General features: G+C 41.3%; 1 protein-coding gene across 1 annotated transcript; it reads left to right on the forward strand.

The window, feature by feature from the left end:
• Positions 1-362: 362 nt before the first annotated feature.
• Positions 363-5,985, forward strand: Pde12 (phosphodiesterase 12). The gene is made up of 3 exons (XM_042679923.1): positions 363-1,761; positions 3,885-3,963; positions 4,289-5,985. Exons 1-3 carry the CDS (start codon positions 454-456, stop codon positions 4,729-4,731), a joined length of 1,830 nt encoding a protein of 609 aa, XP_042535857.1. The 5' UTR covers positions 363-453; the 3' UTR covers positions 4,732-5,985.
• The last annotated feature ends 7,569 nt before the right edge of the window (positions 5,986-13,554 follow it).

The raw sequence follows: 13,554 nt of genomic DNA on the forward strand, positions 1-13,554 counted from the left end.
GCGCGAGCGGAGCCTCCGCGGCCCAGTCAGGGAAGCCCGCCCGCCCGCCTTCCTCCGCGAGCAGCGGCGCAGAGCCGCGGCCGGCCCCGCCCACGCGCTTCCGGCGTGGTGAGCGCTCCGTCCCGTCCTCAGCCCGCACTTTCGACAAAACTTTGAAGAGTGGGGTGTCTGGTACTCCCCCCTAACATCTCTGTGTCTCCTTCACCCTTCTCTCACCGCTGGATGTAAGAATCAAGGTGCTAGAATGAAGCGACTGGCATGACGTGAAAGAGGAGCAGGTGAGTGGGCCCGGCGAAAGTGCTCAGCGGAAGCGCCGCCCTCCTCGCCTCGCCGGCCGGAAGTCGCCGAGTCTGAATGGGTCCTCGAGCCGGGCGCCGCGGTGCCGGGGCCTCCGGTTGACAGAGTGGCGGCGCCTCGGCCGCCGCTTTTGTGTGTCGCTGGGCCGCCAGGTTCATGTGGAGGCTCTCAGGCTTCCGCGCCGCGCTTCGTAGGGTCCGGAGGGCGGTGGAACGGTGCAGCCGGACCGAGGCGGCCGCCGACCCGGCGCGGGCCGCCATGGAGCGCGCTGTAGTGCGCTGCGTGCCCTCGGAGCCCAAGCTGAGCCTGTCGTTTGCGCTGGCCGACGGCAGCCACAAGAACATGCAACGGGACCAGAGCGAGCCGCTGGGCCGGGCCCTCAGCCGGATCGCCACCAACGCGCTCAAGGGCCACGCTAAGGCGGCTGCCGCCAAGAAGAGCCGGAAGAACCGGCCCGGCGCGAGCGGTGGGGCGGCCTGCGCCGGGAGTGTGTCGGAGCCGGCCGCGGCCTGCGAGCCGGTGGTGAAGCTCTACTACCGCGAGGAGGCCGTGGCCGAGGACGTGCTCAACGTGGACGCCTGGCAGGACGGCGCCGTGCTGCAGATCGGCGATGTCAAGTACAAGGTGGAGCGCAACCCGCCCGCCTTCACCGAGCTGCAGTTGCCGCGGTACATCATGGCGGGCTTCCCGGTGTGTCCCAAACTCACCCTGGAGTTTGGAGATCCTGCCGGGTCCCTGTTCCGCTGGTATAAGGAATCCAAACCCGGAGCGGCCGAGTCCGAGGGCAGCGGCTCCTCGTCGTTGTCTCCCGCCACTCCGCCTGCTACCTGGACCGAGACCGGTGTGGAGGAGCGCGTGTACACCCCGAGCAACGCTGACATCGGGCTGCGGCTGAAGCTGCGCTGCACGCCAGGCAACGGGCAGCGCTTCGGGCCGAGCCGGGAGTTGGAGAGCGTGTGCCCGGTGGAGGCCGGGCCCGGCACGTGCACTTTCGATCACCGGCATCTCTACACCAAGAAAGTGACCGAGGACGCGCTCATCCGCACGGTGTCCTACAACATCCTGGCCGACACGTACGCCCAAACTGAGTTCTCGCGGACTGTGCTGTACCCGTACTGTGCCCCCTACGCCCTGGAGCTCGACTACCGCCAGAACCTTATCCAGAAGGAGCTCACGGGCTACAACGCCGACCTCATCTGTCTGCAGGAGGTGGACCGGGCCGTGTTCTCGGACAGCCTGGTTCCCGCGCTCGAGGCCTTTGGGCTGGAGGGGGTGTTTCGAATCAAGCAACACGAAGGCCTGGCCACTTTCTACCGGAAGTCCAAGTTCAGCCTCCTTAGCCAGCACGACATTTCTTTCCAGGAAGCCCTGGAGTCAGATTCACTTCACAAAGAACTGCTGGAGAAACTAGCTTTGTACCCCTTGGCACAGGAGAGGGTGCTCCAGAGATCCTCGGTCCTCCAGGTGAGCCACCTGTGCTGATCTTCGCGTTCTCTCCCCTTTTTAAGGGCCTGGAAGGCGCGGTGCGGGGATAGTGGTGAGGTTGTAATGGAAACTGCCCACATTTCGTTCTTTCCTCTTGGATCTTGGGCACATGTGTCATTTTCATTCATGTATTCAGCATACGTTGATTGCATGCCCCTATTATCCTTGCCACCTTGCAGATTGCTTTGAACCAGACAAAGGGACTTTTTACCTGCTTACAATCCAGGGAGAGACATGTGATAAATAAAAGATTATAATAGGTAAGGTATTTGGCTATTCATCAAACACTATTCTGACACATTTTAAAGTTCTTGAAAGAAGAGCTCAGTGCCTATTATGAGGTGTTTCCTAACTATTGGCTAAGTTTGACTCATTTAATCCTCTCCCAATCATTGTAATCCCATTTTATAGCTATTATTCTGTCCAGTTTATAAGTGGGAATGTCAGATTTCTTAGATTTTAAGCAAGTACGAAGTTATTCTTTGCCAATGAACTGCTACATGGCTTAAAGCTACTTTGGTTTTTAAAACACATTCATTTTATGTCCAGAGTTCTTAAGTAATTGGTTTTATTCAAGGTAAAATAACTACTGCCCCCCCACCCCGTTTTTTTATTGTTTTGAGGGGGATTTTTTTTTTTTTTTTTGGTCGGTTGTGGGGCTTGAACTCTAGGCCTGGGCACCATCCCTGAGCTCTTCAGCACAAGGCTTACCGCTTGAGTCACAGTGCCACTTCCGGTTTTCTGGTGGTTAATTGGAGATAAGAGTCTCATGGACTTTCCTGCCCGAGCTGGCTTTGAACCATGATCCTCAAAGCTCAGCCTCGTAAGTAGCTAGGATTACAGGCGAGAGTCACTGGCATCTGGCTTCATCCCGTTTTTTGAGACCTACTGTTTTCTGCACTTTACACTCTTGAGTACACACAACAGCATTCCATGAGGTAGTTTACTGAGTGTACTACTACTGAAAATGCTGAGTATTCAGACACAGGGCTGCCCAGCTCAAAGCTGGTTTACTCACTTGAAAAGTCTGCTTCCGTAGTAACTTTATGTGTTGGACTGTTGCTACACCTTTACATGAAAGTGGGGCACCAGTGACTTACACCTGTAATTCTACCTACTTAGGAGATGAGACTGGGAGGGTTGCAGTTTGAAACCAACCTAGACAAAAAATTGTGAAACCCTATTCCCTTTGCTTATCACCAGTCTGAACTCTGCCTCATACTCACTTGGCTTTTCTTACTGGGCTGGTGCTCTACCCACTTGAGCCATGACAGGCTATTTGATGGTTCCTTTGGAGTCCAAGTCTTTTGTATGTTTCTGCCTGGCCTGGTTCCAAGCCTGGATCCTCTGGATCTCAGGCTCCTGACTAGATAGCATTACAGGAGTGAGCCACCAGTGCCCAGCACCCCATCTCATCTAATAGATGGTACACACCTGTCATCTCAGGCATATGAGAGGCTGAAATTGAAAGGAACAAAAGAAAAGAGTGGGCATGGTAATGTGTACCTACCATCCCAATTTTGACAATGAGGAAATTAGAGGATTGCAGTTGGGGCCAGCTCCAGAAGAGACAGACACTATCTTAAAAAAAAAAAAACAAAAAAAACAGAGCAGCAGGGTGCCGGTGGCTCACGCCTGAAATCCTAGTTACTCATGAGGCTGAGATCTGAGGATCATGGTTGAAAGCCAGCCTGGGCAAGAAAGTTGTGAGATTCTTATCTCCAATAAACCACCAGAAAACTGGAAGTGGCGCTGTGGCTCAAGTGGTAGAGTGCTCACCTCGAGGGCCAGCGCCCAGGCTCAGAGTTCAAGCCCCACGACTAACAAAAAAAAATAAAACCAGCAAAAAAGGACTGGAGGCATGCATGGCCAAAGCAATAGAGCATCTGCCTGGTAAATCTTGGTGCCACCCTCCACCCAAAAGCTATGCTGAATCCTGTTCATTATACCCTATAATTTACATATCAAATTTTATAATTGTGATCTTAGTACCCTCAAAGAAAGAAAGAGAATAAGAGTCAGTTCATCATACATAGTCTTAGATGAAAAACATCAGAAGATAATCAGATACTAATTGAACTGGTCCTTTTTGTTTACTTTAGGTTTCAGTTCTTCAGTCTACAAAGGACTCTTCTAAAAAGATATGTGTTGCTAATACCCATCTTTACTGGCATCCAAAAGGTAAGTTTTGTTCTGTTTCAAAAGTGATGCTAAAGCTGTGAGTTTGTTTTTTTGAGACAGATTTTTACTATGTAGACCAGGCTGGTCTGGCATTTGTAATCTTCATGTCTTGGCCTCACAAGTCCTGGGATTATAGGTACACCACTATCCTTGGCTCTGTACACGTTTCTCCAGTGTCACCCAGAAGCTTGTGACTTAAACTGCTGAAGGTGTTCTACACAAGTCCGTATTTCAAGTATCACTCAAGTAGTTTGACATGTTTTTGTTCTGATTTGTTTTTGAGACAATAAGTACTTACATTAATGATATTTTTTTATATTCATAGGTGGGTACATTCGACTCATTCAAATGGCTGTAGCTTTGGCTCACATTAGACATGTCTCATGTGATCTGTATCCTGGTATACCAGTTATATTTTGTGGGGACTTTAATAGTACACCATCAACAGGAGTATATCATTTTGTCATCAATGGCGACATTGCAGAGGATCATGAAGACTGGGCTTCCAATGGGGAAGAGGAAAGATGCAACATGTCTCTTACACACAGCTTTAAACTGAAGAGTGCTTGTGGTGAACCTGCTTACACAAATTATGTGGGTGGCTTTCATGGATGTCTAGATTACATTTTCATTGACTTAAATGCTTTAGAAGTTGAACAGGTGATTCCATTACCTAGCCATGAAGAAGTTACCACCCACCAGGCCTTACCTAGTGTTTCCCATCCTTCTGATCACATAGCAATTGTATGTGATTTAAAATGGAAGTAGATTTCTGTTTGGTGGAATTGATTTTAAGTCTGAAAAGGAAGTAATTTGCTTTGCAGAAAATCTGAACCAAGTCTTACATGTAACCTTCAAAGAGGAAATCCAGACATTAAGGTAAAACTACATGTTTCTTCCCTACTAGTTATGTTCCAGTCTTTGTTATAAGACCCTCATAATGTTTGCATCGTATAGTTTCTCTCTGCCTTTTTTAATTTCATAAACTTGGAGTAAAAACAAATGTATTTAGGACTAGCAAGAAGAAAACTGAATTATTGTGTAAACTTTTATAAATGTTTTTTTAGCTGGCAATTAAGAATTTTATAAGTACCATTCAAAGGATCTTATCATTTTTTTTCATAACTCATTTCACATTGAATTATGTTCTTATAATTAGGGGAGAAAACATACAGGTTAAGGTGAGAAACCTAAGTTCTGATACATGAAATATTAGGGTCTACTTCTACCTCAATTTGGTTAGGAATTTACTACAATTTCAGAGCTTTAACAAAAGATTGAAATATACAATCACTCTTTGCTATTGCTTCTTTTTCAACTAACAATATTTTCATTCACTTGTAGTATATTTTGTTTCTTAATGCACTTTATATTCTCCTTCATATTACAGCTCATTTTATTTTTTAAGTCTCCAAGCACAATTTAGTATTCAGATTAGCAGCATAATCAACTCAAATCACTCTCACTTTTGCTTATGAAAACTGTTCATAAATCAACAGGGTATTTGACCATAAGATGCTGGGGGCTGTAGCACAATACTTTTTTTTTTTTTTTTTTTTTTTAAGTTTTTTACTGATAGAAGCTTAAAACCTGGATGAACCACTGAGCATTTCTCTGTTCGAAGTATTTGCAATTGTCAGTTTTTATATATAGGAAGAAGAGTAAAAGGAATGTTGGCCACATCTGAAATAAGAAACTTTTTCTTACAGACTTGAGCAATCTAGTATGAGTTCCAGAACATCACTATATATAATTCATATATGTAAGAGAGAAATATGAAGCTAAAATTTTTAAAATTAGAAATTTCACTTGTCCAGAGGACAAACATTAAAATATTTGCCACTATATTTGTAGTGCTGTAGCTTTTTCTTTTTGTTATTTTTCAGGATAACTTATTTTCCTGCATTTTAATTTCAAGCTTATTAAGAGCCTACTAATCTCAAACACTATTTTTCCATGGAAGCCCTTGTTTCAAATTCTTTAATATCAAACCCAATACCATAAGAACTATCCAGTTTTTAATGAGTCTTTCCTTCGTATTCTGTTGTCACCATACATTGTTTACACTTGATGTCAATTTAAGAGTGAAATAGTTTTACATGCACTTCACAAGGATATATGAAGGGAAAGATTAAAGTGGCAATTCTTGGAATCTTGTTTAAAAGAAGCTTATAAATGGGGCTGGGCAGGTGTCTCAGTGGTAGAGCGCTTGCCTTGCATGCATGAGGCCCTGGGTTCAGTTCCTCAGCACCACATAAGCAAAAAGAAAAAAGCCAGAAGCGATGCTGTGGTTCAAGTGGTAGAGCACTAGAATTTAGCTAAGGAGCTGAGGGACAGCACCCAGGCCCAGAGTTCAGGCCCCACGACCGGACCCAAAAAAAAAAAAAAAAAGTTTATAAATGAGAAAAATTGACGATACCAAATTGTGCCTTCTTAAATCTGTCCCCTTCCTCCTTGGTGCTGGGGATTGATCCCAGGGCTTTTACCACAGAGCTACATCCCAGTCCCCCTAAACATTTTCATTTTTTAAAACATTTAACTAATTTATAAGTATATAAATATGTAAATAGAGCCAGAACCTGATTCTTTTGCAGAAAGACTATTTTTCTCCTGTTTTTAGTGGTGCTGGGGATTGAACCCAGGGTCGTGACCATGCTGAGCATACATACTACATGAAGCTACATGACTTGCCTTTTTTTTCCTTTCTAAAATTGGTTTTTGGAGTTGGAGGTGTGGCTCAGTTGGTAGAGCACTAGCCAGTGAGCAAACATGTCAGGTATCTAGTTAAGAGTCCTAGTATCAGAACTAAAAATAATAAATAAAATTGGTTTTGGTCAGCTTTCAGACAAACATCTTGACAAACCCTTATAGTAACTTGAGAAAAACAATGGTAAGTTTCTCAGCAGGAAGTTGAAAAATGCTTTGAATGAAATATAACCTAAGATGATTCTCCTTGCTTGTGAAAAAAGTATCCTGATTTTTAATACCAAGGTTGTCTTAATTGAACTCTGATCAGAAAAACTAAGCCCTCTTTTTTTTTTAATTGTGAAAATACCGTACAGAGGGGTTACAATTACATGGGCAAGATAATCTAAGCCCTTTTCAAACAGCACTTAAGTTTGATATTTCCTGATTAAACAGTATAATCAGATTATATAAGTATTTTAGGATACTTCAGTAAGTTGAGATGTTATTCTGAAGTGCTCATATACTTTTTTAGGGGGAGGAGATTCTTTTTTAATTCTTATAAAGGTGATGTACAGAGGGGTTATAGTTATCTAAGTCAGGGAATGAATGAGTACATTTCTTTTTGGACAGTGTTACCTCTTCCCACTCTCCCAGTCTTTTCCATTCCCACTCATATTTTTAAAAAAAAAATTTTTTTTGTTATAAAGGTGATGAACGAAGAGGTTACAGTTAAGTCCTGTAAAGAGTATGTTTCTAGAGCTGGGTGTCGGTGGCTCACGCCTGTAATCCTAGCTATTCAGGAGGCAGAGATCTGAGGTCACGGTTCAAAGCCAGCCCCAGCAGGAAAGTCTGTAAGACTCTTATCTCCAATAAACCACCAGAAAACCAGAAGTGGCGCTGTGGCTCATGTGGTAGAGCACTAGCCTTGAGCTGAAGAGCTGAGGGACAGCACCCAGGTCCAGAGTTCAAGCCCCAAGACTGACAAAAAAAAAAAGTATGTTTCTTTTTGTATGTCACCCTTTCCCTCTCTCTCCCCCAGTTTTTACCTACCATTCAGTTATATAGTTGATTTTCAACATAATGTGTATGAGTATCACTGCTGTATTTGTTCACCTTTGTCCCTCCATTTCTGTGTCCCCCCCTTACTCTCCTAAAAATAGATAAATGAACAAATTTCCTGGAGTTCATTTCTATAAATACATGATCAGATGCACATCCCACTCATAAACTCTTCAGTCTCAGCATACATATATGCTAGAATGATTAGAGTCCAAAGATGGGGAACACCAAGAAAATTGGTATACCAAAATTCCCTTGTCATTCATAAGGGTAGAATGTTATTGAGAAATATTTAAAGCTATCTTTTGAGTTTTCCTATTAATTGGAATTTTTAGTATTTAATAAGGGAGCTCTAGCAGCCTTTTGTATTCTATCAGATTTTATACACATTTTATTCACAAATTCTTGCTGAAAAAATTTCAAATATTTATATTGATTATAAATGAGTAAGAACATTTTGGACCATGTTAACTCTGCTAAAAGCAACTCTTACACAGTTGCCACTATAAATATGTACACTGATAGTTAAATCATTAGCAAAACAAAATGTCTGGCTACAGTAGTTTTTTTTTTTTTTTAAGTCCTGAATACTTAAATCATTAGTCCGTATTTCTAAGAATTTCCTAGGAGCACTAAGGTACAGTCTTACCTCAAAGTGCTGGCTTCATACACAGGTGTATGGGTCTCTGAGCTTAATATAAGGAGCAATGGTCAGAATACTACTGTGAGAGTTCAGTTCCCTGATGAAAATGGACATCTTTACAGCTCATTTTGCCTAGTTGTAAAATATAGGCAAAAGTTTCCTACACAGTATTTAAGACAAATCTATATATAAGGTAAAAGTTTTAACTATTAGTTTTCATATAACTCATTAGAGAAAATCCTCTGAAAAATGGCCTGCATTCATTGAATTTTCAAGCAGTTCAGAAACAGGCAAATATTTTGGGGGGTTTTTTGTTTTTGCTTTTTTTGTTAGTTGTGGGGCTTGAACTCCGGGCCTGGGTGCTGTCCCTCAGCTCTTCAGCTCAAAACAAGCACTCTACCATTTGAGCCACAGTACCACTTCCAGTTTTCTGGTGGTTAATTGGAGATAAAAGTCTTACAGGCTTTCCTTCCGGAGCTGGCTTTTAACTGTGATCCTCAGATCTCAGCCTCCTGAGTAGCTAGGGTTACAGGTGTGAGCCACCAGCACCAGGCTTGTTTTGAAATTTTTAATATTTCTCTAAATATAGTACTTACAGGAAGTGCTGTGTAGATCTTGGGGAAGTAATTTTAAGAGCTTTAACTGATAAGCCAATTTCTGCGGTCAGCTTTATAAGAGAGGGTAACATTTTCAATATTGAAGATGTTAAGCCTGTATTAACTTGGGTTATGTTTTACTAACACTGACACCAAAATAACACACTTTGAAATGACACCAAAATATTGAGACAGAACTCACATAAAATTAACTGGTTTAATGTGTATAATCCAGCTTCATTTATACATTCACCACAGTGTGCAACTATCTAGTTTTAAACATTTTAGATAGCCTTTGCCCATGAAGCAGTCCTGTTTCTTCCTCTCCTAGCTTATGTCAAATACTGATCTGCTTTCTGCCTTTGGATCTACTTGTATTAGATATTTCATATAAATGGAATCTGTATACCTTTTCCATCTGGCTTTCATCCTATTAAAATATATACTAGCACTTCCTCCCTTTTTAAGGCTGAATAATATTTTACTGCATGCATACACTTTGCTATCTAAATTGACCAATTATTTCCACCTTTTGACTGCCATTAACTGGTGCTGCTATGAACATTTTTGCACAAGGTTTTGGTCTGAACATCTATTTCAGTTCTTTTGGGTATATACCTAAGAGTGGATTTAGTAATCCACTCATATGGTAATTTTCTAACCATTTGGAAAATGTAAAATGACTGCACTATTTTACATTTCAGTTGTACAAGTTTCCATTTTTCTCCAGTCTCACACTTATTTTCTATCTTTTCAAATAACCATCTTAATGACCATGAGATGACATATTAACACATCTTCACCTTATTTAGTTGAAGTAATTAGTCGTCAGCAAGATTATTTACAGTGGTTTACCCAACCACATTTTGTTAGAGCCCCCCTTCCACAAGTCTTTAACTAAGATCAGTCTCGTTGCTTCCTTTGAAGAAAATTAGGAATAGAAAAGTTCCAAGAATACTAAACTAAACCATACAAAGCCAGTTTTTTTTTTTAAAAAGTGACCTTAGAAATGTGAATCTACTTCAGTGACTTGAGAGAAAACCTATTGGCTAACTGGCTTTTAATTTACAGATGGTCTCTGTAAATTACAGTTTAGGTAGACAGTAGCTTAAGTGTTCTGAAGAGGTGGCTGTGGCTAATTTTGTGAGATCAAAAAAGATTAAGCTGCCTACTATCAAGTCAGATTTTTAAAACCCTGTATTCAAGATAAATTTTAAAAATAAGTTGTAAAATGTCCATTTAAGTGGCTCAAGCTTTTAATCCTGGCTACTTGAGAGGCACAAATCAAAGGATAGAATAGTTCACGACCATTCTGTGCATAAAAGACCTCAAAGAGGGACTGGGAAGTTGGCTCAGTGGTAGAGCGCTTGCCTTGCATGCCTGAGGCCCTGGGTTCGATTCCTCAGCACCACATAAGCAAAAAGAAAAAAGCTGGAAGTGGCGCTATGGCTCAAGTGGTAGAGCGCTAGCCTTGAGCTGAAGAACTGAGGGACAGCGCCCAGGCCCAGAGTTCAGGCACTACGACCGGACCCAAAAAAAAAAAAAAAAAGACCTCAAAGACTTCTATCTCAGTGGTGAGGTGCAGTAGTGCATACGTGTTATCCCCAGCAACTTAGAGAAGCACAAATAGAAGAATCACAGCCCAGGGTAATCCAGGCATAAAGTGAGTCCCTACTTTGGAAATAACCAAAGCAAAAAGGGGTCATGTGTTTTCCTGATAAGCCAGGGAGGGAGCCCTGAATTCAATCTGCAGTACTGCCAAAAAAAAAAAAAATGGTAAAAAAAATATATAACCTAATGACATTTAATTTATGTGGAAGAAAAAAATACTAATTGGTCACCTGCAGTATATTAAATCACATCATAGTTAGTTAAAATTATGATAAATACATTAATCCCATCAGTAGCTAGCTGCCACTCTGTAACAGTTCCTGCCCCACTGGATTCATCTACAATAGTAAACCAAGTTGTCAAAAATCTGTGTGCTTGTTGGTTTTTACTTCTATTTACAATTTCCTTGAGAAACTTCAGTCTTCATCTTCTCATTTTATGTACTTAGCCAATAACTCTAAAGATGTTAACCTGGAGTGAAGCCAGCGGTGAAGTAATCCTAGGATGCATTTTAGTTGCTTCATCCTGTTTATGTCCTTCCATATTGAAGTTGGCTTAGTAGAAAATCCAATACACTTTTACTTGGCTTTCTTAAATTTTAATAATACCACAGAGTAAATTAGAGAAATGACGTATCCAGACAAAATTATTTAGAATAAGACTGGTCTTCCTTAGAAAAGCTTGGTTAAATGGTAGGATTATTTTACACCATACGCAGCATAAAACTTTTAAGAAATCTATTCTAAATAATGAAATTACGTCTTTTGTGTCTTTTTTCATTGTAAATGAAATATCCCCATGATCTGGCTCTCCTAAATTAATATTTAAGGGCCTGCTTTTGATCATTGCATGTGACAAAGACTGGCCCCAAGAGAAACCCTATGCCCATGAGCACTTACTGCATTTCTGCTTGCTCCTCACAACCACTTGCCTTACACATTCCTGTCTACATAGAAGTCTAATGGACATTTCATATAAATGGAATCAAGTAATAGTTTCTTGTAACATTTCTGTAAGGTGCCTCCAGATTGTAGCATCTATCAGTACTATTCATTTTTATTTTGAATATTCCATTGTATGATTAAGCAACATCTATCTACTTGTCAGTTGATGGACATCTGAAATGCTTCCAACTTTTGGCCACTGTGAATAATGCTGCTATAAAATTTGTGTATACAAGTTTTTGAGTGGACGTTTTCCTTTCCCTTCGTGCATATACATAGGAATGAATTGTTGGGTTAAGTGGGAACTATTGAACCAGTTGACGAACTGCCAGAGTATTGCTAAAAGCAGCTACACAATTTTGCATTCCACCAGCAAAACATGAGGGATCCAATTTCTTCATATCCTATCTACATGTTACTGCCTTTTCAATTATAGATAGCCTAGAGTGAAGTGGTATCTTATTTTGATTTCCATTCCCTCAGAGCAGGACATAGACCAAAACACTAACTAGATGACTAAAACAATGTGTTACCAAACTCTAAAAGTTTTTTTTTTTTTCCTTAAATGCACCTATGAAAACATTTAACAAATTCCAAGATAAAGAATAAAGCAGAAAATTTACAGTTTAAGCTGTTTAAAACTTAAAGATGCTGGGCACTAGTGGCTCATGCCTGTAATCCTAACTACTCAGGAGGCTGAGATCTAAGGATCGCACTTCCAAGCCCAGACCGGGCAGGAAATGAGACTCTTATCTCCAATAAACCACTCGGAAAACTGGAATTGGCACTGTGGCTCAAGTGGTCGAATGCTCGCCTTGAGCTGAAGAGCTGAGGTACAGTGCCCAGGCCCAGAATTCAAGCCCCACGACCAACAAAAAAAAGACTTAGATTGTTTCTGAAATCTTCCACTCTAATCATTTTGGAACATAGTCCACTACTGAAACCATGGAAAGCAAAACTACTGGAGGAAACTGTACATACTTTCAGTTGAATAGCTCTTGATCTAGCTTAATAACCAGTCAGATCAGTTCCTGAGAGCCGAGTTTCTACCTGTGGAAGAAATGGCGCTGTGGCTCATGTGGTAGAGCGCTAGCCTTGAGCTGAAGAGCTGAGGGACAGCGCCCAAGCCCAGAGTTCAGGCCCCATGACCGGACCCAAAAAAAAAAGTTGTACTTTCTCACATGAATTACCTAGAAGAAATTCACTAGTTAACAGCTGCTGTTCTATTGCTTTTGCTATTCATTCCTGTCTCTTTTATAGTTTAATCACTTTAAACCTGTAGTAATGACAAAAGCCATCTGAAAACAGTATTGCATTACTCCTAACCATTAAAAAATGATTGTTTATAACTTAAATAAAATGTAAGGGCCCAGTCCTGAACAACCCCATTTTTGTATCTATATAGGTATTTTTGTGCCAGTACTGGGGCTTAAACTCAAAGCTCTATCACTTGAGCCACAGCTCCATTCCCAGCTTTTTGCTGGTTAACTGGAGATAAGGGTTTCAGGGATTTTTCTGCCCAAACTGGCTTGAACCTTGATACTCAAGATCTCAGCCTAAAGTAAATAGGATTAGAGGTATGTACCAACTAGCACCCAGTTTTCAATAGTCTTTAATAAAATGTTTAGATTTTAAGATTAAAAATGTAAAGCTAGTATATCATTCCCAATATTTTCCTAGAAATTAGCTGATTATATAAATGTTACCTAGGCAGAGTTCTTAGAATAAAACTGTTATTCCAAGACTAACTCAGAATGCCAGTCACACTCTGAACTGAACCTTTTGAGGTCAGAGAAACATCTTAATGTTTCTCTAATTTTTCCAGACAACATTTTCTATTTGTTCAACCTAGTTTTCATGTTTATACCACTGAAGTTGATTACTGAAGCAGCCAGAATGCCACCATGATGTACTTTGTTTTCATGATATCAGGAAGTTACTTTGCAAGTTCCATAACAACTAGAAAACTGCACATTTTAGAAAATTTGATCCCATAAATGACTAGGAAATAATCCACATAATTCTGTGCCTATGCTATTTGGGGGGGGGG

This window comes from Dipodomys spectabilis, unplaced genomic scaffold, assembly GCF_019054845.1.
Source record: "Dipodomys spectabilis isolate Male_0828 unplaced genomic scaffold, ASM1905484v1 ptg000054l, whole genome shotgun sequence".
Taxonomy (NCBI): domain Eukaryota; kingdom Metazoa; phylum Chordata; class Mammalia; order Rodentia; family Heteromyidae; genus Dipodomys; species Dipodomys spectabilis.